We start from the raw sequence: 27,183 nt of genomic DNA on the forward strand, positions 1-27,183 counted from the left end.
TTTAATTCTTTACAAGCCATTAAACTATTATACGTATCTCTAGTAAGAAGTCTAATTGAATATAACTCAGTAGTTTGGTCTCCATCTTACAAAATTCACATTAACAACATTGAGCGAATACAAAAAAAATTTCTACGTTTTATAAATTTTAAATTAAATATCCCTGTCGAAGACTTAAAATACAATTTCTTATTAAATACTCTAAAAATACGTACATTAGAAGATAGACGTAAAATAAACGATTTAACTTTCTTATTCAAAATACTTAACTCTAAATTCGACTGTTGTGAACTCCTGCAACTTATAAATATACATACTCCCACAGTAACAACACGACAAAATACAATACTCTACAGCAGCACACATAAGCGTAACTACATTGCCCACTCTCCGATACAACGACTTCACACCATGGGAAATCATTACTTGGGTGATGTTGACATATTCAATACCAACTTGGCAAGTTTTGTGGATCATTTAAAACATTTATTTCAACAATACTCCTAAACACATCATGTAAACCTACAAATAGCTGTAATTTTCTGTTTTTGTTTCTTGTGTTTGTATGACTTGTTGCATAGCTTTTATCAAATGTAATTTTATTCTTATTTTTTATGTTTCAAAGTATTTGTCAAATTAAAATTATACTACCAACCATGTAAAAGCCCTCTGGGCGTTAAATATATAAAAAAGTACACTTTTCACACCCAGGCGTAGTGTGTTCAATTCCTCTTCTGTCCAAGTCCTCCATCACAACACAAGCAACATTTTGTGCTTACTATTTTTGAAGATAATATCTATACATTTGTTATGCATAAACATTCACTATATGAAATTCCCTCGATAGAAAAGTATGCTCCAAAAATTATTTAAAACATATTTTTCTGTTATTTAACATGTACTTAGGAATGAAAAAAAAATTACAGTGTATCTTTAAATGCAACTTTAGACATTATTTGTCGAAATATTTTCATTTATTATCGTTTTTTTAATATAGGCGCGCTCTCTCTAAAATTTGTATTTAGATGTCACCTTTTCAAACCATCTTCTTCTTCTTTTTGAATGCATACTACGGAGCCTCAACTGTACAATGGAAGATCCTCTCAGTATATAACTCAGTGTACAGATTCAGAATTGAAATATTGCTTGAAATGGTTTTAGCCGTTTGTGTTTGGTGACTATTTCTACATTTCTGAACAGTGGTCTGAGGCAGTCAACTCTTAGATCAGCAACATCATCAGCTGTAGGCAGACTGATGGAACCTAAGCGCAAGCCAAATACTAAGTTTGGTGATCGCGCTTTCGGAGTATCTGGGCCGAAGGCTTGGAATAAACTCCCTCCGGAACTAAGATCCATAACAAGTCCAACAGAATTCAGGTCTAAACTAAAAACTTACCTTTTTAAGCTGTCATACCCTTAAATTAAATATACCATTCCTGAGATAAAGTCCAGTTATATCCAATTATGTCCTAAATCCCGTATCTAAATTTCGCTAATAAACAATTAGTTAATGTTAATCTCAAGTGACCTACCAGGTAAATATGGTACTGTATATTATCTCCATAAATAGTTAGTAATAAGTTAATAACATAGATCACTGTAGAAATGTATTATATATTTGTACAGCGCCCTTGAGGTGATTTTGCACATAATCTGCGTTATACAAATCATCAAAATATTATTATTAGATTGCGTTGCATATATCCCCAGCTATGCGGTGATCGCGCGATGCTAGTCGTGAGAGTGTGGACCTGTTTTCACTGTGAACATTGGACGTATAAACTTTCTCTATCGCCACAGAACGCAAGCACACGTAGAGCGGCCACCGCTGGTTGCGATGGGCCCACCGCATTCCACAGATCACCTCATTACCAGACCCATCTCGATACACCGCACGAGGTGATCGGGGGCAACGAGTACGCTAATGTTTCTGATTTAAATATATAAAGCGCAGCAGAACCTTGAAAAATAACCAAATCTTTTTATTATACAAAATTTAAATTTTGATTTGCGACCAAAATACCGAACCAATGTTAATGATTATTTTTTAATTTAAAACGATTAACAAATATCTAGTCATTGCTATGAGCTATTTTTATTGATTTGGCATTTCTGGGGTTTATCCTTAAGGCGAAGCTTAATGCCAAATTACTAATTTGATTAATTTTTATAACGAATTTGTGTACATTATGAATACCAAAAAATATGTTTTAAATAAATTGAAGGTTTTCCTATCGTTTCGCTTGAGTAGAATACAAATAAAAAAATAAATTACTAAATAAAAAATTTAAATGCAAACTACTACAAAAAATATTTTTTCAATAGAAATGTAAAAAAAATACAGTATTATAGCTAAGATTATCTTAGACAGTTTCACTTGATTGACTTTTTTGCTTACTTATAAAATTATTTACAAAATAAGTAAAAACCAGTTTTTTTGCTTGAAATTGAACGTTTCAGACTCCGTTTGTCAAGCGATTTTAATGCCTATTACCTACGATATAAGGTATAACAAGAATATACACATTTTTGGCTTGTAGTTTCCTCTTAAGTATGCAGTTGTTTCCAGAAAGAATTTATATATACGATACAAGTGAAATAAAAATGAATTATTTTTAATTTGTTTTCAAAACGCAGTTTGTCTAAAGTCCACCAACATTAGACAACATTCCGAACGTGTTTATCCAACACTTTGTGCTACATCCAAATTAAAAACGTGTTTTCTGAGTAATTTTAAACATTTGTAACCAATTTTACTTAAAAATAATAATTTCTATAATACCATCGCGGACTTTTCTTTATGCCTTTTTAAAATATACAATAACGTAGTACATTATTTTGATAATAATATTTGGATAATTTATATTGCGCCGTTTTCGTGAAAAATCACCTCAAGGGCGCTGTAAAAATATGTTTATTAAATAATTAACACTATATGGTCGGGCATTTTACCGCCAAATTGCAAAAACACTTTCCTTTATGCAGGGGCACATTGCAAAACTTGCACATGTAACGCGTTTCACTGCGAAGTTTGTGAGCGGAACATACGAGACAACGATTTTATTATTTTGTGGTGTTTCAAACATATTGTATTGACAGGTAGATAGATCGGGTACCGCCGACAATAGAAAACACATGACCCCCGCACCCATTTAGAACCCCTTGTTTACAAGTTTCCCGCTCCTTACCGCTTTGCGCAACAAAACGAGCAAACTCGTCTCCTGCGTCTTTCTGTAAAAAGACGTATGACGAATTTTCTCGTTTCCCGCAAAGAATGTGTTAACACTAGAACTACTGACTTAAAAATAGTGACTTATATCTAGTGACTTGTATCTTATAGTTAGCAATTGCTACGTTGACTTTATACTGTTTACTTGGTAGGTACTTTTTCGCTGTATGAATTCTTGACACTAAGGACGGGTTCCTTCGTGGGTTACGAATAACCTGACAATATTTTAAAATCTCCTACTACCACCAAAGTAAGCTGAAAACGTTGCTCGTGTTGTGATGGAGGGCTTAGCCAGCCGAGGAATTGAACATACTACGCTTGGGTGAGACCAAAACGCGATGCCAACTCGGCCACTGACCGGTTTCTGTTCAAGTCCTATTCAAGTTGAATTTATTAAAATCCAGTTAAAAAGGGGATTGCAGGCCATTTTGTATTAAACTTTTAGTACATCTATAATATATCGGAACACGTGTTCATGCACCTGCGTTTGTCCTGATAATATACAATGAACACGTGTTCCGACATTGCCATAACAAACTCGTGTTTTACTGAAAATTTACTAAGAAACCTTTCAATTTATTAGTTAAAGGCCTGCAATCCTGTTTTTAACCGGATTACGAATAATTTGAAGAGATTTTAATAAATTAGCAATATTTTATATCAGTAAGTTCGCTCAAGCCTAAATTAAAAATAAATCAGAGTTCCAATCACTCACATACAGACAGACCTAAAACCGAAACCGTGTAAACAAAACATAAATAATAAACTAAACTTACACTTCTCAAATTATACCGAATCCATTTAATTTCATAATTTTTACTCCCTCCAAACACATCGTCTAATTTTTGATCAAATCTTATTATTTAAAATCCTAAATAATGGTCTGGACTCACCAGAACTTACCAATTTAATAAATCTTCGATCGATTATTAATATGAGAGTATGGAATGTATCTGGAGCATCTCCTATCCTCTTCCTATTTTCCTCTTCCTCTCCCCTTCCTTTAACACCAAATTAATTTTAAGATATTAAATCTTCATTTCCATAGACATATGAATATTAGTAGACCTGCCCTAAGTGATTAAAAGCGTATTATTCCCCACTCCCCATACCGGTTCCATTGGAGCCGGCTGGGCTCGCGTATGGCCTCAAGTGAATTTAGAAAACGCGACGTCATCATTCTTGTGCGAACTATGGTCGAGGCATCATCGGTTCATTTTACGAAATAACACGGCAAAATGGTGACTTGTACTATGAAAACTTGTAAAAATAGATGTGAAAAAGAGAATAAACCCAATTGTCATATCACATTCCATATATAAGCATTATTTTACTTTATTTTAAGCATATTCACATCGTATAATATGGATCAGTTGTAGAAACATATTATACAATCACATCGAGACACGTCTGGACGTGAAACACAAAGCTGGTTGGTTGCTGGGAAGTAAATTATGAACATTTATAAAAGTGTCTTAACTAAATACATAAACGAAATATTCGACTCTGAAAAGAGAAGAAATTTATTTTGCCGAATTTGGACTTCGCAAATTTGTTCATAACGTGGCGAGTAATTTGCGCTCCCATGTAAAAATGTCTATTCATTCAAAAGCAGATTTTACTTTTAAGAACTAAATGGTGATATTATAAGGCGAGATGCCTATATACTATCAGATTTATTTATTGACGAATCACAGTCAGCTTTACCCTCTTCGTTCTTCAACAGTTGATTTTACCCCTCATCCTTAATTTCTAGTCTATTAATATTCATATGTCTGTGTTCATTTCCAATGAACTTTAGCAAAAGAAACTTCTGTGGCTTGACTTCAGTTAACTTGTATATTTATATATGTATATCATTGTATATTATATAAAAGCTGTTTGTTTCTTACAAAATAAATAAATAAATATCACGGATACTCTGAATTATCGACAAATCAGTTCCAATTATTATTTGGTATGAATCTCAGCATACTATGTGCCCGCCGCTCTAGTATCAAAACTCTCTTCAAGTCCAAGGTAAACCAGGATCACGGTCGGACAAGCAAAAACATCTTTATTTTGTCCAACTGAATAATTGTAATAGCCATATGTACACGGTGTTCGGAAACTAGTGGTGCAATCGGGAAGCTGGTGATTTGAAATTTAAATTGAGCTTTCTTTTTTGAGTTTGACGAATTGGTGTACATTATGAATACCAAAAAATATGCTTTAGATAAATTGAAGGTTATCCTATCGTTTCGCTTGAGTAGAATGCTAATAAATAAAAAATTACTCAATAAAAAATATAAATGCAAACTATTAAAAAATATATTTTTTCAATAGAAATGTATGAACGCGTAAAGGAAACTACTTTTAAAAAATACATTATATTAGCTAAGATTATCTGTGACAGTTTCACTTGATTAACTTTTTTTGCTTTCTTATAAAATTATTTACAAAATAAATTAAAACTCGTTTTTTGCTTGAAATCGAACGTTTCTAGACTCCTAAACTTTTACTCTTAAACTACTAATTTTTTTTTTCAATAGCAATGTATGAACGCGTAAAGGAAACGTATTATAGCTAAGATTATGTGTATATAAAAAAGTATTATAACTAAGTGAATGTGGTGCGGTGCCGACCACCGAACATGTGGTCAACGAATGCCCGCTTCATTCATTCCCCGGCGGGATTGATGAGGTCCACATGGCGACGCCTGAGGCCCTAGAATGGCTCGCAGACCTAGATGTCCCCCTCTGACCCGCCCACCATACGAAAGAAGAAGAAGTGTACATGGAGAAAAATGTGTTGCCGATTTATTAAAATCCTGTTTAAAATGGGATTGCAGGCCGTTTCTTGTTTTCTTTAGAACAGCTTTAGTTTCACGTAACAATTGCATCAACAGTTTGCTGTATCAAAATCCACTCTTATACAGCGCCCTTGAGGTGATTTAGCACAAAAACGGCGCCATACAAGTCATCCAATTATTATTATTATTATGTGGAGGTGCGCCGCTAGGGAGACTTTTGATTTCGATATAGGCGAATCCAGCTGCGTGACAGGCCGGATTTGGCAAACCCTGTGACTTCTCCAGCCGGACTCTCTCGATCCATCGCCTTGCAGCGCCGCGCAGTGGGAGGGATGGATACAAACGTCCGTCACTCCTGTACAAATTTACCCCCAGATTCAAACCCTCCCCTCATATTTTTTTCCTTCCTAGAACTTCCTTTGGAAAACATTTCCCTCAGGGCCTGTCGTATTAGGTGATGCTGTAAGGAAAGAAATTAGATATGAAAGAAAGACGGTTTTACAAATAAAAAAGAAACACGTTTCTATATTAAAATCTAATTATACTAGAATGTAATTTTTGTGATATCTAGACTAACGACCTGTATACACATTATGTTCCAAGCCGCGCTAAGCTCTTCATTCCAACCAAGCCTAGCTTTAAATCAACTGATATACCGGGCATATCAGTTGGTATATAATATACAGAAAGTCGTATGAAGATAAAAAAATTCAGATCAATAAATTCACATCTACCAAACAAGAAATGACCCAATTACAACATGTTGTAATATTCATGTAAGCAAGTTTTTTCAATGCATTATTATCGCGTCATTTAAAAGTATTATAATATATTGCCTTGTGGCCATTTGAAAGAAAACGGTTGCCGCCAATTTACGTAAGACATTTCGACTCCTGGGCCCCAGACAAGCCGAGGAAATTGTTCGAGAATTTTTTTGATTAATATCCATAAATGCAAAGGGTCCGTCTGATTGACAATTCATTGTTAACAGACCGACTGACATCTCTAATGCACGGACGCAATATGGTCATGTTGAGTCTGTCCTACGGGTATTTTAATGAAGCTTGCTCTTAAGGGCATTAATAAATCCCTTCCTACATCCTATCTTCCAGCCTCTACCTTAACCCGCCTCTCTGTCTTATACAATAAAAAATGTACCTTAGGTATATGTTTGAAAATTGACGGACACAAGCGGTGTTCATAATTCACCAGAACGGGTCGTTTCTCCGACTAGTTTTGTATAAGTCGGCTCGTATGTGGAACAAACTGCCGGCATCATCTGTCTTTCCTCCTTCAATCAATCCGTGCATTTTTGAGATCTTCACTAATAAATATATTACATTACTGTCCCTTCCTTGATCCGCCCCAGAAAACTGCAAAGCGTACGATTCCCGAGCCAATACATCTAACCAAAACAATATTGATATCATTTGAAAGCATTTGACCATCTCTTATCAGACAATAGTTTCATTTGATAGACGGTACGAATTTTCCGAGTACGGGATACCAAAAACCGTTGCACATATACTCATATACTGGGCTATAAAAGGAGCAGTTTAAGTCAAATGTAGGTAATTCACTAATCCTTGAAGAGGACACACGTGAATAATTAACGCTAGAAAACAATCCCTTAAAATGGACAGCATTGCTGACGAAGCCGCTCAAGTGGTGGCACTACTGCAATCAATTTCCCGTTCTGCAAATCAGAAAGAGATGATATTATTGTAAGATTTTGCAATAGGTGCAGCTGCCCTGTCTTTACCGTACAGATATGGGCGCTCTTGTAAGGAATCACATAAGAAAAAGGTAGATTGTATAACATATTATTTAGTGCTCATTTTGCTCTTACGCCAAACCGCAAAAGTTATTGTAATAATAATAATAATGTATTTTTTATACTTTAGAAATTGACTTTTTATTTCTTTGTCGTGTACATTGTACCTCAGTAGGGCCTATAAAACGTTATACATTTATGATAACAAAACGTTTACAGTCTGTCGGTGATTTGTAGACAAAAATGGTTATAACCAAACACGGCCAAATCCACCATTTCAAGTTTGAATAGTGGTCTCACCAAGGCGACAAATGAATCAAATAAAATTTACTTGCGCACGCCGGGGTCATGTGATATTTATTTATTGTTTATGAACATTTACAGATTTGGACGAATTGAACCATAAGGTGCATCAGAAGGCGCGGGTTCAATTCCCGTCGGTGGCATTTATTTTTACTCGGGAGATATTTTCAATTTGTATTGATATTTCAGGCGACTAATTATTGCTTATAATAATTTGTTATCCTTTGTGCTAAGCATAAAACCTTGTCTTATAAACATCAGTTTATCATTTAAAAAATATGAACGAATTGTTTCGCAGAAAAAAGGTTCTATTCAAGTTTTGTTCTTATATCATTATTGGCCAGTTGTTTCACAAAACTGAAACAACAACAAAACTTGAATAGAACCTTCACAGAACTTGAAAATCAGCTTTGAAATTTGATGAATTGTTCAAATTCTGTGCAACAACCCATCATAAACGTCCCTCTCTCAATCGTACTCGCTACTCGTTACAATTTTTATAACCATTTTATTCAATTTCTATAATTTGTTGACAGACTGTACGTAACAATTTATACAATACCGCATAACTTCAATCAATATATAAAAAAATAAAACCATAAAGATAAATGCAAATGAATATTAGATGTCATAAATTAATATACGATAGAACGCGAAAACAATTTTTTCAATAAGTAACGATTTTTCTTTTTAATATCCTTCTGGTTTTCTCTGTCAGCATCTCTAAAGATGACACAGGCCCCGAGGGAAATTGTTTCCTCATTATGTATTATTTTTGGCGATATGTAATTTTGTGTTTTCTATTTTTTTTTTTTTTTTTACATATCTGTACCTAACTCTATATGGATTTAGTTGATATCTACTGGACAGATAGCGTTCATATCTTTTCAGAGTAACTGGTAATTGATGAGTACACAATAACTCAAATCATTTCATTACTTCAATCCATTGTCTCGAATGTGTCGTCTGTACAATTCTATTGTAGTTACATAGATATTAATTCATTATTTCAAATCATAAAAGAAAAAGAAAAGTACCAATTTCTAACTGAAAACCGCACTCGACTTAAATACATTTTTCCATGTCCAAAATTAAACACTTCCTTTGCACAAAATTACTATACATACCAAGGAAGAACCTTTTTCAATTAACTCCCTGAGGAAATCAGAATCATAAACGACAAAAGCCAAGCTTTGAGAATTTTGAAAAAATATTTTAAAGATAAATATTCTACTTATGAAGCAACTACAAATAATAATAATTGTCTTTATCTCAGAAACTAATTACATCATGTTTTTATTTATATATTATAGCTACTAGTAGTACATTTTACTTACAATATGCTTTTTTCCTACTTCTCTTGATTCTATAATATGTATATCTACAATAACATAATGTACACTCCTCTTCCAACCACAAACGAATGCTTCAGCGCATACAGCACTTATCTAATGACTTTTTCGTGTTAATAGTCTGTAAATGTTCCTGGACAATAAATAAATATCAGATGACCCCGGCGTGCGCAAGTAAATTTTATTTGATTTAGATCTTAATAGCCAGGTGCTTCCCCACTACCTTCAACCTCACAACATAACCCGATTGTAAATGCCTTAGTCTCAGTGGTTCCAGACGGTTGGGAGCAGTTGGGACTCTTGATTCTTGAGTCTACGTTCCTTTTCTCGTCAGAATTAATACATTCAAGCAAAACATTGTACATTGGAAGCCGCGAATTTTCCTAGTTTCCCAACTTGTTTTTGAAAAACGGCCAGGGTAATAATGACGTTCAACATTTAAATGCAACTAAGTTTGAAGACATTTTGATTTGAATGGGATATCATGTGACAAGAAGAATTGACCGGAATAAGCACTGACAAAGAATTTAAGGGGCAGTTCTGTAGGGCCAGCTACAGAAAGAAATTCCCGTTGCTTATCCTGCTTCATTTTCATTTGGTGTAATACCTCACAAGGGTGCCCCTGTCTGCAAAATGTAAAGACAGAGGAACTATACCGCCACCCGGTTGTTGGGCAGGCAAGGGAAGGGAATACGAAAAAAATAAATGATTATCACATGGGACGTTAATAGTTTTAGAAAAATTCAATATTCGGCAGGTCTACGGAAAAAAATATATTTGGCAAGTGGTCCACGGGGCAAAAAAGTATGGGAACCTCTGCTCTAAATGATCTGTACTCATCACCGCTGTTTATGTTTTTTTTAGGTGTCAAATATTTAGCATCAGGTACCGGTTACCTTGTATAATAAGCTATTATGTTGTTATTAAACAATACATAACATTTTGAAGTGACAGTGTGGGAAATGCAATCAATCAATGAACTGGAGATATTTAACCAAAACAACATGTGCCAAACAGTGGACTCTCTTCTCACGGCCAGTGCTTGAAGTGGATTGTGTTCCCAACCGGAACGTTGGCATCTTGTTTAAATATATATTCAAATAAAATAAAATGTGGAGTGGACAATATTCTTAGGATGGATTGTTTCACAGCATTTGAACAATTCATCAAAATTAAACGTTCATTTTCGGGTTTTGTGAAAGTCCTACTCAAGTTCTGTCATGGGCTAGTTGCTTGATAGAAATGAAATAATAACAGAACTTGGAAATTAACTTTGAAATTTGAAGAATTGTTGAAATTCTCTGAAACAACCCATCCTTAGTATCGCTCTGGTTTAGACTAACATTCAAAATCGAAACTTTGCTTAAAATGGCTTTAGCCGTGTTTGGTGAACATATCTTGATATATTTTTAAAAATTTAATCAAATTTAAATATAATTACTAAGTAAAATCCCCCCCACAGAATATGAAATCTATTTTATCAGTAAATCGGTTTAATCGGTAATAAATCATTTCAAATTGGGAGGGGGTAAAATATAATCTTATAAATAAGTTGTCTAAACGTGGTTAAAACCACAGTTTTAAAGTGGCCGTGAAAGCCGAAACAGCTTTTAACAATAACCAAAAAATATTTGCAGAACTTAATAATTATATTATTAAAAAATGCGAATTAAACACAAAAACCAAATAAAAAAAATTATCTGGATAAATTTTTCGAATTCCATTGCACGCTTAATATGTAAATAATATATAAACAGCACTTGGTATCAACTAAATTACTATAAGAAATAGCCAATTGCACCAATTGGGCGTGCAACAATGCCACTGGCTCCAGACGGTTGGGAGCAGTTGGGACTCTTGTATGGTTTCGCATTTAAAAAAATATGTTCACCACTACTTGGCACTGTCGATTCAATCATTATAAAAGGAAAATTTAGCTTGTGCAGTGAAGGAGGCTTTAACTAGCAACTGATTAAACTTAATTCGCCTGGCTGATAATCCGTAGCTTTTAAGTTTAGTTACAAACCGATCAACATAGACAATAATTTAATAAAAAACTTTCGACGAATTCCTTCGCAATTTCGACCCACGTTTTGTCCCGCGAATCAAAAATGTCCTCAATTGGTCTTTTGTGAAATGATTGGACCCTGTATAGGTCACATTATGCTGTTGCGGAACATAAATACGTACCTATCTCATCATCATGACGGCGTTCCAGCATCTGGGTGGTGCACAGAAGGCACCCGGTCCCTTTAATAAAGTTCACGAGGGTTGTCATTGGGTATGTGGCTATGTCTTCTGGTTCTACTGTATGTCTCCCCAGGTATCTGCGCCTAGTTCCCACCAGGGCAGGACATTGGCACCATCGGTGAATTGGAGTCTCTTCATCCTCTTCACATTTCCTGCATCTGTTGGTGTTTTCCACTCCCAATATCTGCATGTGTCTCCTGAGATGGCAGTGTCCCGTTAGTAGTCCTACCAGCTCCCTAGTTGTCTGGTTCACCTTGGGTCTGGTCCGTTTGTGAGTGCTTTGGATTGCCTCATTCCGGTCAAAATTATTTAAAACACGTTTTGTTCTGTTATTTAACATGTTATAGGTATGAAAATATCGCAGTATATTTTTAAGGCAAACCACATCGTGTAATGGTATGTATACATTTGCGAACCGAGCCACGAATTACGGGAAAGGAACGAAGCAACTGCAAGCGGCGTTTCGCGCCATTTGTTAGTTTCTTTCCAATAAGTTGTTGTTCAGTTCGGCAGTTTGGCTCGCGTATGTATACGTAGCATGACGTTTGGAATCGGGCCGCTAACAATATCTCTCATTATACAGGGTGTATCGGCACTAACCCGACAAACTTTAACCAGCTATTCCTTAGCACATTTGGAGTAAAAAATGTTATGGGCACTTTGCTGTCCGGTAGCATTTTTTTTTCAATTAAAAACAAAAAAAATAAAAATTTCCACACTCCATCACTGTCATTGGCATTGCTTTTCGTGTTCAACAGCTGTTATAAGCAAGTATGTCGAAAAGCGTCTTCGCTCTTTCGCACACACTAAATAATAATAGTTAAAAATGAGATGAATGGTGCCGTGCCATTTCGTTGTGACTGTAAAAGTGCGCCAATATAGGTACACACGTGCATTATTCAACGGAATTCGAATAAAATATTGCCAGATGGGTTTTCAAACTTTGACAGAGGATAAAACAGTGGTGACATGTGGTGAAAATATGAATAATAAATTTTTTATTAAAAAAAACGTTACCGGACAGCAAAGTGCACATAAGATTTTTACTCCAAATATGCTAAGGAATAGCTGGTTAAAGTTTGTCGGTTACGTGCCGATACACCCTGTATAGATGGCGAAAAGTTTTAAATTGACGCTTAAGGCCCCGTAGTATGCGTTCCGAGATGGTTTGAAAGGGAGATATTTAAATAGGAATGTTAGAGGGAGCGCGCTAATATAAAAAAAAAAAACGAAAATGGTGAAAATATTTAATAAAACACGACTCATTTGAAACAGAAGAAAAATCTGTCGACAAATGCTTTAGTTGCATTTAAAGATACGCTGTGAATTTTTTCATGCCTCATAACTAAACGTGTTTTTAATAATTTTCGAAGCTTACTTTGTGATATTTTTCTATCGAGGGATTTTCATATAATAAACGTTTCGGCATAATAAATGTATACATATTATCTTCAGAAATAACGTATATATTTTTTGGAACTTAAAAACTTACTTAACACCTCGACCCGGTGATGGGTCTGATTTGACCCAGTGTTTTTTAAATAAAAGATTTTGCCGCAAATATCTCGTTTAGGCTAATTTCCTTTTGTCTATTCTTTCATCAAATATTTACCCACATTTCGACTCAAAAATGATTAAAATCGGACACGTTTTAAAAAAGTTATTAGAATAATTGTGTATAAAAACACGCAAAAATTCCATTTCTTCTCAGTTGAATTCGAGCAGCCGACGAAACAGCATATCTCTTGCTCTGTCCTTCCGTCTTTGTTCTCACAGTCCCGCGCAGATGTTGTCAACCATTCGGGCACATTTCTAGTATTGTGATTTTTGTTTGTGACTTTGTTTAAAAAGCCTTTTAATTTCATCATTCCAGCCGGGTCAATCTGGACCCACCATCGCCGCATGTGTTTTATTTTGAACCTCCGGGTATTACGTGCTAAATCGAAATATGTTATAAAAGGTTCCATGATATTTCATCAAAATTGAACATACCTTTAAAAAGTGATATAGAGTCGTTAAAAATAATTAAACAAAAACCAGGTTTAATAGTTACCTATGTAACCTATTTAACCTAGTTTTTGTTTCATCACTTTTCATGACTTTATACCACTTTTTGGAGGTGTGTTGAATTGTCATTTTGATGACATACCCGGTCACCGTTGTAAAATCGGTAGAAATTTGGAATGCAGATGCTTAGGAGGAAGCTACAAGGTATACCTTATATCGTAAGTAATAGGCATTAAAATCGCTTGACAAGTGGCTAGCGACGTTTGGTGACTTAGCAGGGGTCTTGGAGACGGATGCGTCCGCGATTTAAGGCGAAGCTTAATGCTAAATCACTATTTTGATTAATCTTTTTAACGAATCGGTGTACATTATGAATACCAAAAAATATGCTTTAGATAAATTGAAGGTTTTACTATCGTTTCGCTTTACTAGAATACAAATAAAAAAATAAATTACACAATAAAAAATATAAATGCAAACTACTACAAAAAATATTTTTTCAATAGAAATGTATGAACGCATAAAGGAATTAACTTTAAAAAAATACAGTATTATAGCTAAGATTATCTGTGACAGTTTCACTTGATTAACTTTTTTGCTTTCTTATAAAATTATTTACAAAACAAATAAATAAACAGTTTTATGCTTGAAATCGAACGTTTTTAGACTCCTTTTGTCAAGCGATATTAATGCCTATTACCTACAACATAAGGTATACCAAGAATATACACAATTTTGGCTTGTTACTGCACTACTAATTAGTAATTACTACGTTTATGGACGGCCTTCATGAGTTATAATGCAATTCTCTTGAGTTTGACGCAAATCGCTCCATTGTAATACTAACTTGTGCAGTAGGTATGCACTTAGGGTTGCCAGATACATATTATTATTACCCTAAAATAAAGTCGGATCCATAACGACGTAAGTGAAGAAGGCGTCTGCAAAAATATGCGACGCGCAGCCCTTGTGTATTGGACAGCCATACGGTCGAATTTGCCATAACAAGTACTCTAAAATAAAGTGGTAATCTTAAGGCTCCGTAGTAAGCGTTTGCAAGATGGTGTGAAAGGGAGATACGTATATTCGATTTTTAATAGGTAGCGCGCCAGTATTAAAAAGAACGATTAAAATTAAGCGAAAATTGTGAAAAAATTTAATAAAACACGACTCGTTTGAAATAGAGCAAAATTCTCGCCAGGCGTAAAACGACAATCGCTTCCCGTACGCCGACTGACACTATTTGACCCTTGGAATCCCCCGGGACCTAGTTCGTACTCCTTAGCGTGCCAGGCGTAAAACGACAATCGCTTCCCGTACGCCGACTGACACTATTTGACCCTTGGAATCCCCCGGGACCTAGTTCGTACTCCTTAGCGTGCCATGCGTAAAACGACAATCGCTTCCCGTACGCCGACTGACACTATTTGACCCTTGGAATCCCCCGGGACCTAGTTCGTACTCCTTAGCGTGCCAGGCGTAAAACGACAATCGCCCCCATTCGCTGGCCCACACTATTTAACCCTCGGAATCTATTTTACGATAATCTGAAAGCTTGAAACCCGCGTTCTTTGTGTTCGTACACTTAACTATTGGGAGATAAATGTAAAGCTTTTGCAGGTGACAGCCCTGCTGGACAATAATAATTACATTTCGCAAGGTAGCGGCCGCGGCGGCACGGCATGGATTATTTAGGAGCAATATCAATTGTTGCATTCATTCTTAATGATATTGAGGTCGGACCGTCGGATTCGAACCTGTTTGTATCACATCACGCCACTGTCTTGCCGCGTATCGCTACACACACAGACAGGCAAACACACAAAGTCGCATGACCCGGAGCCACGGGCACACGCCAGCCTAATAAAAAGGGAATGTTGTGAGAAGGTAGGCCAGGTGCTCAATTAGCACATTTTGTTTTGAAAATACTTTGTAACAGTTAGATAATAATGACAAGTAAGTATTTTAGTTTCCGGAAGTGCGTAATGCATTTTAATAGATATCAGCTGACGATATGAGGTTATCCTTAGGAGATAGATATATACCATTGTGGACTTTTCTGTAGGTCTTTTTAAGATATACAATTCCGTAGTACATTATTTTGATGTATCTCATAAGGTTTAGCCAGCTTTAGCAATGTAGTCCTCGAGAAAATATTTTTAATAAAAACCGACTTTTCTCTACTTTCTATAAATACAATATGCATGTATTATATATGTAAACCTTCCGGAAGAAATTCTCTAAATGATCGTGAAAACGCTATCAAAATCCGTTGCGTAGTTTAGAAGAACTAAGCGCACAAACAGACAGGATAGCAACTTTATTGTATACTATTTAGAGATTTCGTTAAAATAAAACCACATTATGTAGCAGTCTATTTTTTATTGGAATCCATTCCAGCTCCTTTCTCATTTGATTAAACTTTGCATATTTGCCCTTCCTTATTACATCTCATTGTTCTATTTTGAATAACTTTCAGCCTATTCACGTTTCCTTCGTTGGCCAGATATAATATCGTGGAGCAGTAGTTTAAATGCAGTGTTTTTACTTAATTTAGTCCTCTAAGAAAGTTTACCTTTTCTGATACCCTTCTTCATCACATATTGAAAATTTGCTGTGAAATTTAGTTTTGAATCCTAGATATTTGATTTCGTTTACTTTGTTTCTATTTTTTCATCATTAACTGTCACATTTAACCCTACGTTATGCGTTTTATTGCAGTGGCCAAATATTTATTTATTTCCCCAAGGCTCCCATCTTGGCCCCTTTGTAATTTTGTGTTACCTTACTTTACAACAGCCCATCTGGTTTGCTTTTTTCACTTCCTTTCCATAAAAAAGACACTTCGCAAAGCATCCCCAAAGATGACACGCCCAGATAAACTGAGGAAAAGCTTGATTGCGAGGTTAATATTTAAAAAAAAAATGTTACCTGATAAAACAACAGTGACAAAACAGAAGATAATAAAATAATAGGTTAACATGACATCTGCCAGTCAGTTGCTGAGTTGACAAATGCGTTGAATTGACACTTAGGCATCACAGGTTAATAATAAAATTTGTATTAGTTTATTTGTATGGCGCCGTTTTTGTGCAAAATTAAATTCAATTTATCTGCTAGGTAAGTCCTCCGTTGTGACGCTTACTATAACAATAGGAGGAATTCAAATACTGTCGGGTTATTCGTAATCCGGGAATCTTTGTCTTAATTAGATGGGTTAGTTTAGGCTAGGTTAGATTTGGTTTGTTGTTTGTTATTTTTCTTCACTTTTCTTCATTGTTCTCTTTTGTCATGGAACCCGTTTTAATAGGCACTACATACTATTGTTATCAACAGAGATGTGCTTTATTTCAAATAAATCCATTTCAAATGGAAATGCAAAATGGGTATTTTGCATTTTGCATTTTAAATGCTTTTCTAAAAACCATTTTGCATTTTAAATGCTTTTCTCAATGCATTTTCCATTTTAAATGCTTTTTTGCAACATTCTTCCTACTATCTCCACTCATCATTTTTTCATAAGCCCCAAATATCAGTCGGTCCTCAACCTCGCTATGAGAGATAATTTACATTTGTCAAGTTGCTCCCCGGTAGGAGCCCTGGCAATTGAGTGATACCATTACAAAGAATACTGATTCAAATACTGATTCAAATACTGAACATGGGGCCATGACGCTGTAATATTAAATGGTTTCTATGTTTTCAACATAGTCAACATGTCAACATTAGTCCCGCGCAAATTTTTTGTTTTTTCATAATCTGTAGTCGTGGTGTTTTTGGATTTACCAACATGTAATATGTTTGTTCTACATTGATGTCCATTATTAAATGACAAAATTGTTTAAAAATTCTATAATTATTTTAATTGTTTGACCTGAGAAACCATTTTGCATTTTCAATGCATTTTGAAAATAGGTATTTTGCATTTTGCATTTTAAATGCTTTTCTAAAAACCATTTTGCATTTTCAAATGGAAAAATTTTGACCCATTTCCATTTTGCATTTCAAATGGTTTTGGGTACCCATTTTGCACATCTCTGGTTATCAAACACAAACCCGTTCCATTATTGTTAAGTTTTATAATTGTTCGAAATTTTAACGTATACCATTATTGTTTATTAAATGACCCATTTAGTCATGAAAACGCGTAAACAAAGTACATATGTGTCAATAGCTATTATTAAAATGAAAATACATGGCACGATCAAGTGAATCAGATACTTGAGTCGGGCCATGTCAGGAGGAGAATAATAGAAGAGTATGTATGAACGGTGTATGAAGAATGTTAATAAGGCAAGAAGTGTGTGCCAAGACCGAGTTGTTTGGCTGTCCGTCTTCTCTGCCTACCCTTTCGGAGAAACGGCCTGATGGTTAGTTAGCTAAACTATGTTAGGTTAGGTTTGTTTTTACTGTTCTTTTTTTTCATGTAACCATAAATGTAAAACTATTAGGTTTCTGATATAATTTGAGATTTGTCACGGATTCATAAATATAAAACTATTAGGTTTCTGTTATAATCTGAGATTTGTCACGGATTCATAAATGTAAAACTATTAGGTTTCTGATATAATCTGAGATTTGTCATGGATTCATAAATGTAAAACTATTAGGTTTCTGATATAATTTGAGATTTGTCACGGATTCATAAATGTAAAACTATTAGGTTTCTGATATAATTTGAGATTTGTCACGGATTCATAAATGTAAAACTATTAGGTTTCTGATATAATTTGAGATTTGTCATGGATTCATAAATGTAAAACTATTAGGTTTCTGATATAATCTGAGATTTGTCACGGATTCATAAATGTAATACTATTAAGATTCTGATATAATTTCGTATATAATTTTCACTGCCGAATTGTGGTCCTTGTGGCATAATCCTCTTAATGTGTTTTAAATAGATTTTTTGTTGGGTTAGTTTAGATAAACAAGGCTAGGTTTGTTATCACTGTTCTGCTTTGTAATTGATCTATAAAAAATGTGAAAAAATGTTTAAAAAACTTACAGCGAACAGAATAATGAATTTGTTTATTTGTTTATAGGAGCAGCGCACCCCCGGCACATAGCGACACGACCGATGAGCAGCGGTCCCCCCAACCCCACGCCCCACAGCCCCTAGAGCAGAGGTAGCGAGCACACGCCGGGCAGCACCATGTCCTCGAAGGCGGTGAGCGAGGTCAGCGGCAAGCGGCTGCTGAACCTGAACGTGGCGGGCACTGCCATGGTGCCCTGCCAGTGCGCCGGGTACTCGGCCGGCGGCGACTGGGAGAAGATCGCCAGCGAGAACCCCTGGCTGAAGACGGAGGTAATATATAATACAACTCTCAGGCTCTCGACTAGCGAGCTGGAGGTCGCGGGAGTAAATTTTATTTCACAAATTAGTCATTTGAATTTGGCCTTTTTAGGTACTTCCCCACCTACCTCTTTCCCATCTCCTTCCCCTCCCCACTACCTTCAGCCTCACAATACACCCCAATTGCGAGTGCCATAGTCTCACTGGCTCCAGACGATTGGGAGCAGTTGGGATTCTTGTGTGGTTTCATGTAAAAAAATAATTGGATTTGCTTCGAATTTATTCCAAAATTGAAACTGATTATCTGAGCGATTCAAAATTATTTTTTTAAAATTAATCAATTAATAATTCTATATTTTTTCAATAATTGAATCTGGCAGTATACAGGCAACTTGCATTGTAATATCACCATTCGGTCCTCGAAAATAAAATCTGCTTACGAATTACTAGTCTTTTTTACAATGGCGCGCAAATTACTGGCTGCGTAAAAACATAACTACATATCCCAAATTGGGTAAACAAAAACAAAATAGTAACTTCACGCTTGTTTTACGTTTAATGTAAGCAAATTGCTGTCCAGCCATTGTTTCACTCTGTTTATACCGGTGTTAGCAAGGTGGTGTGTTTCCTTCCAATCGTCTCCTTCAAACAATGTAACGGTATCATCTGCGAACGTAATAATTTTCCCACCTATATTTTGTTTACACAGTTCGTTAATATATATAATGAATAGAAGAGGACCTAGCGTACTTCCTTGTGGCACTCCAAAATTATTTTCTAGTGAAGTATGTATTAAAATATCAAATTAATTTTTTATTCGATTGACCTCCCACTTTTGGACCAACCCTAAATTGCACATACGTTTTGTATATTTAAGGCTTTCCTGATAAAAAATGTTATCGAATTTGGTCTTGTGACAATCCCAGCGATATGCGGATCCTATTTCAAGTGTTCTGATATGGTTCATAACTCCTAGGTCGTGTTTAGGCTCTCTCCAACATGAGGGAATACTTTAACCTGGTGGGGACTTCAAACTCCACAACTCCTCGCGTTGCATGGAAAGTCAAGGACACCGAAGATTTGTGGGCTATCACTCTGATCGGTGATAGCCCTCTGTTTCTCTTGTCAAACACTTTGCCGTGACCATGAGTTTCTCCAGGCATTAATATCTGTTTTGATTTTTTGTGCCGAGTAGAAACTGGTGGCCAAAGCTGACCAGCTGATCAAGCGGCGCGGCAAGCTGAACCTCGTGTGCGTGGGCAAGCCTCTGGCGGGCATCAAGGAGTGGATCGCTGAGAAGGCGAACAAGCGCTGCCTGGTGGGCGCCACCGAGGGCCGCCTGCACACCTTCATCATCGAGCCCTTCGTGCCGCACACACAGGTAACTAACTAACTCAACCTAACCCTACCTAAACTTACATAATGCCACGTTCCCACCCGATCTATTCAATTAGAATTGATGGTCAATTTATAGAACGAAAGTTGAAATCAATTCAACTTTGGGTTTCCATTCCATGGAAAAGTCTGTTCTTACTGATTGAATGTCAATCAAGATCATTGAATAGATGATCTGGTATCCTGATTTAACCTAACCTAACCTAACTTGAAGTATCCTAAAGTGACCCCTATTTAAACTAACCTAACACGACCTCAATCTCTCATAGCCTAGAATGATTCCAACCTAACCTAACACACCTTAATCTAAAACATCCCAACCCAACATAATACAACACCACCTCAACTAGCAAGCTGGAGGTCGCGGGTTAAAATCCTGGCGTGTGCAAGTGAATTTGTGTTATTTCACAAATTACTCATTTAAAATAATATATATAGTAAATTTGCTTCACGTTCCAGAGTGGAAGATACTCTCAGTATCGCCCTGGTGTAAGGCCACCATTTAGAATTGAAACATTGCTTGAAATGGATTTAGCCATGTTTAGTGACCAGATTTGAATAGCCAGGTACTTCTCCACCTTCCTCTTCCCCTTCCCACTACCTTCAGCCTCAAAAAAAACTAATCCAACCTTACATAACTTTATCCCAACCTAAGCAAAACCAACCTAACCTAAAACAACCCAACCCATAGAGCAAACTCAACCTAACCTAATCTGTCACAATTTGATCCCAACGTAACATGACATTACTTAATTTAAAATGACATGATCTAACCTAACATTAACTAACCAATCCCAACCCAATGTAACCTAATCTTCTTCAGGTGCCCTTTTCTGTTGGAGATTTATTTACAGTACAAGTACCTTTATCCAATGAGACTTTTGAACATCTCTGCCACAAGTGGCTCGCTACAGCCGGAGACTCGGCAGGTGTGCCCGGGCTCACGGGGTGAGGTTTGTCAAGGTCTCGGCAGCGGATGCGATACATTCATACTTCCGTCATTCCTGGACACATTGACCCCCAGAATCCTACCAACCCCTCTCACATTTTTCTTCCCAGAAGGGAAGGGAAAGAAAGGAGATTGTACGAGACAATATACTGTCCGTACAATAACTGTAGATACGAAGGTAGCTGGGTACACTTGTCAGCGTTTTCAGTCTTGGTAGATGTTGTAGAAGTTTATGGTGGAGTTCAAAGCCACGATCAGAGAGGAATTTATTTCCAGATCTGAGCTGACGAAAAGAATTTATTACTGGCAAAAACTGAATTTACTACTGAATAAAAACACTTGAAAATATTTCTTGACACTTTGGAGACTTGGAGATGGTTTTACAGGAGAGAGGATTCCCTTTCAGAGGTAGTTGTTGAACTAACTTTGTATGGAATTCGGTTCTCTATTTATAGAACGTTTTCAAATCGAACCCTCTCGGAGGCGTTCTATCCTCTTTCGTGAGGAGTAAAGTGGTTAGGTATTTTTCCTCTCCGCAATTATCTTGTGGAGAGGAAAGTTATATTTTAATATGATACCTTTAACCAAGTCAGTTCAGTCTACCAAAACCATCTCCCCCAGTCTCGTTTATTTATTGTTTAATAAATTATACAAATTTTCATATTGGGTTTGAAGTTAAATATCTTTGGTTTGAACATTTCCCAAAGAGTAACAAACATATTTAGGTATGATTTTTTATGTCATTATATTAGCATATAATTATTTCTTCATGTTGATATTTATTCCGGGGTTGAATCTTCCATTTTCCTGTAAATTGAGCTTGATGTTATCACAAATAGTTGCATTGAATTTCGTTATCAGTGTTTGATAAGAATCCCAAAGAGATATGCCGGGCTGTGATTGGTCGAAAGTTCGGCGGCCATCATGGAATTTCTTCCGGGTGGTAGAGAGGGGGGTCCACGTAAATACTGAGTTGCTTCCTAGGCGGAGGTCACTTCATAGGTTGGTGGCTTCGAGTGAGGTGGTGGATGGTTATTTTTAGATGTGTTTCAGGTTCTGCTATTATATTGCTATGTAATTATCTTGATTAATCACATATAACACATCATTTGATTGAGTTATTTTGATGTAAAGATTTCCAAATGTGTCGGCGACACGGTATCAAGCGGTTTCGGGGTTCGAGTGTTCTTGTGATTTTTGCGTAAATATGAATTCTCTTGCAAAATTCTGGAGGTCTGGATACGTATGATACAGAGATGAAGCTCCTTTCTTTCCCTAAAAAGACGCTCCTCACAGCATCCCCAAGATGACACAGGCCCTGAGGGAATTTTTTTTCCAAAAGGCCTCCTGTGTGGAGCTACAAGCTTAAGTACAAAATGTTAACTAATATATTAAAACTAACTAATCTGTTTCTTCTGCATATTGGTTACCTGTGTATTTGTGGTATAAGGGAGTTTATAAAAGAAAAGGTATTTCAGTGAAATATATTTTTAGTTTGCCTGATTCTATTAGGAACATGAAATGAAATCAATTGCAACAATGCAGTCACGTTTTTACCCGGCTCTCGTTCCATTTCTTTACTTACCGTTTTGTCCTCTTTCAGAATGAGGAGATGTACATCTGCATATCGTCTGGCCGCGCCGGCGATACAATCCTCTTCCACCACGAGGGCGGCGTGGATATCGGCGATGTAGACGCAGTGGCCAAGACTATCCTGGTGGCCACTGGCGCAAACGTGGACGCCAAGGCCATCGAGCAGGGCCTCCTGCAGGCTGTCTCCGCCGCCAAGAGAAAGTTAGTACATCTTGTGTTTATTATATAATGGGAAGAGCTCGAGACTGGAACTTAGTACATTTGTACATAAGGCCAACGAGCAGAATCTCTTGCAGGCTGTCTCTGCCGGAAAGGTTTCGGAGGCGCTCGAGACTGGAAGTTAGTACATTATGTGGGTAAGGCCGTCGAGCAAGGTCTCCTGCAGACTCTCTCTGTCGACAAGAGTAAGTCTGTACAATGTGTGTCTGTTATACCGGTATTTCAATGGGAGGCGCTCAGAGGCTTTAGTATTGTCCCTGACTGCAAAACTGTCTGAGACGTCTGCTAAAGGAGGGTCATACAAGATGGCTGCCATGCAATATCAGCTCAGCCTAGATTTGGCTTCAATATCATTCATACAAAATCGCACTAACGCTATGTCCAACACTTTTTAGGTTTACGCTTTAGGCCCCATAAATAATAATGATTTGGTGTTTTGTAGATTCCTGGTTCCGTTCCTGCTGGAGCTTTACCGCGTGTACGCCGCGCTGCACTTCACGTACCTGGAGATCAACCCGCTGGTGGTGACCGACTCGGCCGTGTACGTGCTGGACCTGGCCGCCAAGCTGGACCAGACGGCGGACTTTGTGTGCGCCAGCGCCTGGGGCGGGGCGGAGTTCCCGCCGCCCTTCGGCCGCGACGCCTTCCCCGAGGAGCGCTACATCGCCGAGCTGGACGCCAAGAGCGGCGCCAGCCTCAAGGTGAACCTCACAAGCTGTCCTAAAGCCTAATTTACATACCATGGAGGCGACCATGTCACAATGTGTGTTTGCTTAAATTTCAAATACAGAAATTCGTTGTATCATCATTTCATTTTGATGAAATGGAATGAGGTGAAATCATGCACTGAATAATCTTGAGTGCAAGACAGACACAATTTAAAAGACAATATCTCTATTTTACTAAAACAATGTAGCTATCCGCATCTGTCTGTTTGTGCGCTTAGTTCTTGTTACGAAACACGGTCCAGCCTAATACGCAATATACAATTAAAGCCATCCTAAACAGTAGGAGCTTCTCAAAATTCCCGCACAACGCATATACGTCGGCACGCAGCCGAGCGCTCCCCAGTTGAAATCAGACCCCGGTCTAGCGAGCACGCGGCATTCTCCCCGAGATCACAAACAACGCAGTCAAAGCCGCGTTATAGAAACTATTGTTTTGGAAACGATAATACTGCCGGTATCTTTAGATCATGAACCACAGGACCGCTATAATCGGCTCCTAGGAGTTACCCTAGTATTAAATACGCGTGTGTACCGACTCAACTCCCGCCTTGGACAGCAAGTGCGACTTTCTGCATCATGATTTACTTGACGTACTCGTAAGCTATCTTCAACATAAAACCCCCCATTATTTTGTGTTCACTTAGTAAATTCAGTAGTACCATTCACCCTGTTGAGAGAACGAGAGAGAGATCTAGACTGTTTATAGTTAGGATGTACCCCCGTTGTAAAACTACTGAAATAATCCCTTTTTCACCACATCCTGGCTTGTGATATTAAAATAACCTTTCTCTGTACTGACCGTGGAGAGCTCGAGGAGAACAAAGGAGTCCCCCACGCCTTGTAGACAAAAGAATCTCACCGCCTCCGATTACTGAGCTACCCTGGTGCCCCTGGTTCAACACCAGCGGGTGTGCAACGTGCCTTCCCTTGAGGACCCCCCAACTTTATAACCTAGCAACTGGCGCCCTATTATGGGGCCTTTATCCCTAAACTTTATAACCTAGCATTTTTCTAAACTACCCAATGGATTTTGACAGGGTATTCACATCATTCAGAGAATTTCTTTAGAACAGCTTTAGTTTCAGGTAACAACTGCATCAACAGTTTGCTGTATCAAAATCCACATTGGTATGTGGAAGTGCGCCGCTAGGGAGACTTTTGATTTCGATATAGGTGAATCCGTCTGCCCACCAGGTGCGTGACAGGCCGTATTAGAGAGACCCTTTGACCTCTCTAGCCGGACTCTCTCGACCCATCGCCATGCAGTGCAGCGCAGTGGGAGGGATTGATACAAACGTCCGCCACTCCTGGGCACATTGAACCCCCGATTCAAAACCTCCCCTCATACATTTTTCCTTCCTATAACTTCCTTTGGAAAACATTTAATAATAATAATTGGATGACTTGTATAGCGCCGTTTTTGTGCAAAATCACCTCAAGGGCGCTGTACAAATTTATAATACATTTCTACTGTGATCTATGTTATTATGTACTAACTATTTATGGAGATAATATACAGTACAATACTTACCTGGTAGGTCACTTGAGATTAACACTTAATTAACATTAACTAATTGTTTATTAGCCAAATTTAGATACAGGATTTAGGACATAATTGAATATAACTGGACTTTCTCTCAGGAATGGTATATTTAATTTAAGGGTATGACAGCTTAAAAAGGTAAGTTTTTAGTTTAGACCTGAATTCTGTTGGACTTGTTATGGATCTTAGTTCCGGAGGGAGTTTATTCCAAGCCTTCGGCCCAGATACTCCGAAAGCGCGATCACCAAACTTAGTATTTGGCTGATGATGTTTCTGATCTAAGAGTTGACTGCCTCAGAGCAGTGCCTGCATTTACCTCAGGGCCTGTCGTATCAGGTGATGCTGTAAGAAAAGAAATTAGATATGATAGGAAGACGGTTTTACAAATAAAAAAGAAACACGTTACTCTATTAAAATGTAGCTATAACAGAATGTAATATTTGTGATATCTAGACTAACGACCCGTCTCATTCATATTGCACCGCAGTGGGGGGGATTGTCTATACGTCCGTCACTCCTGGACACACTGACCCTCAGATTCCTACCCACCTTACCTTTTTCTTTCCCAGAACTTTCTCTACTTTTAAAAGACCCACCACACAGCATGCATGAAGATGACAAATGCTCTGAAGAAAATTAGAAATCGAAGTTCATATTCACCTGGAGTGTATGTAAATGGTAGATTCAGCATGCATGAAGATGACAAATGATCTGAGGAAAATTAGAAATCGAAGTTCAAATTCACCTGGAGTGTATGTAAATGGTAGATTCACCAGTTTATTATTATTATTTTTTTATTAACAATATAAAGTTTTTTTACAGGTTTTTTTTCGATGTCTGTCTCACTAGGATAAATCTAATATTTCATAAAATTAAATGACAATGTGAAAATGATAAAAAATAATCAATAATAATAATAAATGATAAATTGGTTAACCTTCCTTCGTTAAATTTACGACAGATGCGCCTTATCGCTTCCCCCACTCTTACCACTTAGTCGTAAGCATCGAGCTTTGAGCTATGCTAGAGTCAAATCAAATGTCAAACATTTACCGCAATATATAAGTGCTTTTCTCAAAGTGAATTACGGTCGGGCAGTTGAACCGATAACAGAAGAAGAAAACAGAAGCTTTCCAAAAGGCGGTGTTTGTCGGTTATGTGCACTGGATAAGAAAAGATCCTCAGCATCAATGAAGTGTTGCCGTTGCCAGTCCTTTACATGCAAGAACCATTCTTCAGTTGAGGTGGTTTGTAACAATTATAAGGATGAGAATATTGATTCTAACTAAATAGGTCGATAAAATATTTTGTTTTGAAATATTAACATGTTTACAGTGTTGCTTCGTTTTTTTTTAAGAAAGTAAAAAAATTTTTTAAGTACTTTTTATTATTATTTTTCATAACCTTAAAGAAATTCCCAAACATTTATATAAAGAACACACCACTTACATTGAGAAAACTCGATGACGTAAAATTTACGATAAGCGCCCGCTCAAGGAAAATTTCTCAACGGAGGTTAATCAGCATCTAGTACATACTTATGAGGGGATTTTTATATATTTTTTGATCTTGGATCTGTCTTGGCTGATGATCCAAGACTTGATGTCTGTTTTATATTTCGAAAAAAAATCGTCGAAGAGGTATGCTAGTATGTTTTTGGCATAAAGTTACCTAATGTCCATAACACAGATTTTCCTAAAGATTTCATCCGAACTGCTTGTGATTGGTAGTTTGAGGATAATCTTTTTTATAAC

The 27,183-nt window shown here is 36.9% G+C and overlaps 2 protein-coding genes across 2 annotated transcripts in view; one reads left to right on the forward strand and one right to left on the reverse strand.

Annotated features, from left to right (window-relative positions):
• Positions 1 to 17,771, reverse strand: part of LOC149414132 (uncharacterized) — a 29,593-nt gene extending 11,822 nt beyond the window's left edge. The window contains exons 1-4 of the mRNA XM_089644107.1: positions 17,763 to 17,771; positions 10,761 to 10,846; positions 9,225 to 9,252; positions 5,607 to 5,627 (exon numbers count right to left, since the gene is read on the reverse strand). Coding sequence (XP_089500233.1) covers positions 5,607 to 5,627; positions 9,225 to 9,252; positions 10,761 to 10,846; positions 17,763 to 17,771 — 144 coding nt within the window. The remainder of the gene's footprint in view (positions 1 to 5,606; positions 5,628 to 9,224; positions 9,253 to 10,760; positions 10,847 to 17,762) is intronic.
• Positions 1 to 27,183, forward strand: part of ATPCL (ATP-citrate synthase) — a 122,185-nt gene that overhangs the window by 68,337 nt on the left and 26,665 nt on the right. Inside the window, exons 2-5 of the mRNA XM_089644011.1 lie at positions 18,752 to 19,014; positions 20,198 to 20,383; positions 22,950 to 23,140; positions 23,601 to 23,859. Coding sequence (XP_089500137.1) covers positions 18,862 to 19,014; positions 20,198 to 20,383; positions 22,950 to 23,140; positions 23,601 to 23,859 — 789 coding nt within the window. The 5' untranslated portion in view covers positions 18,752 to 18,861. The remainder of the gene's footprint in view (positions 1 to 18,751; positions 19,015 to 20,197; positions 20,384 to 22,949; positions 23,141 to 23,600; positions 23,860 to 27,183) is intronic.

Source organism: Hesperophylax consimilis, chromosome 20 (genome assembly GCF_061612785.1).
Source record: "Hesperophylax consimilis isolate HC1 chromosome 20, BYU_Hcon_1.0, whole genome shotgun sequence".
NCBI lineage: Eukaryota > Metazoa > Arthropoda > Insecta > Trichoptera > Limnephilidae > Hesperophylax > Hesperophylax consimilis.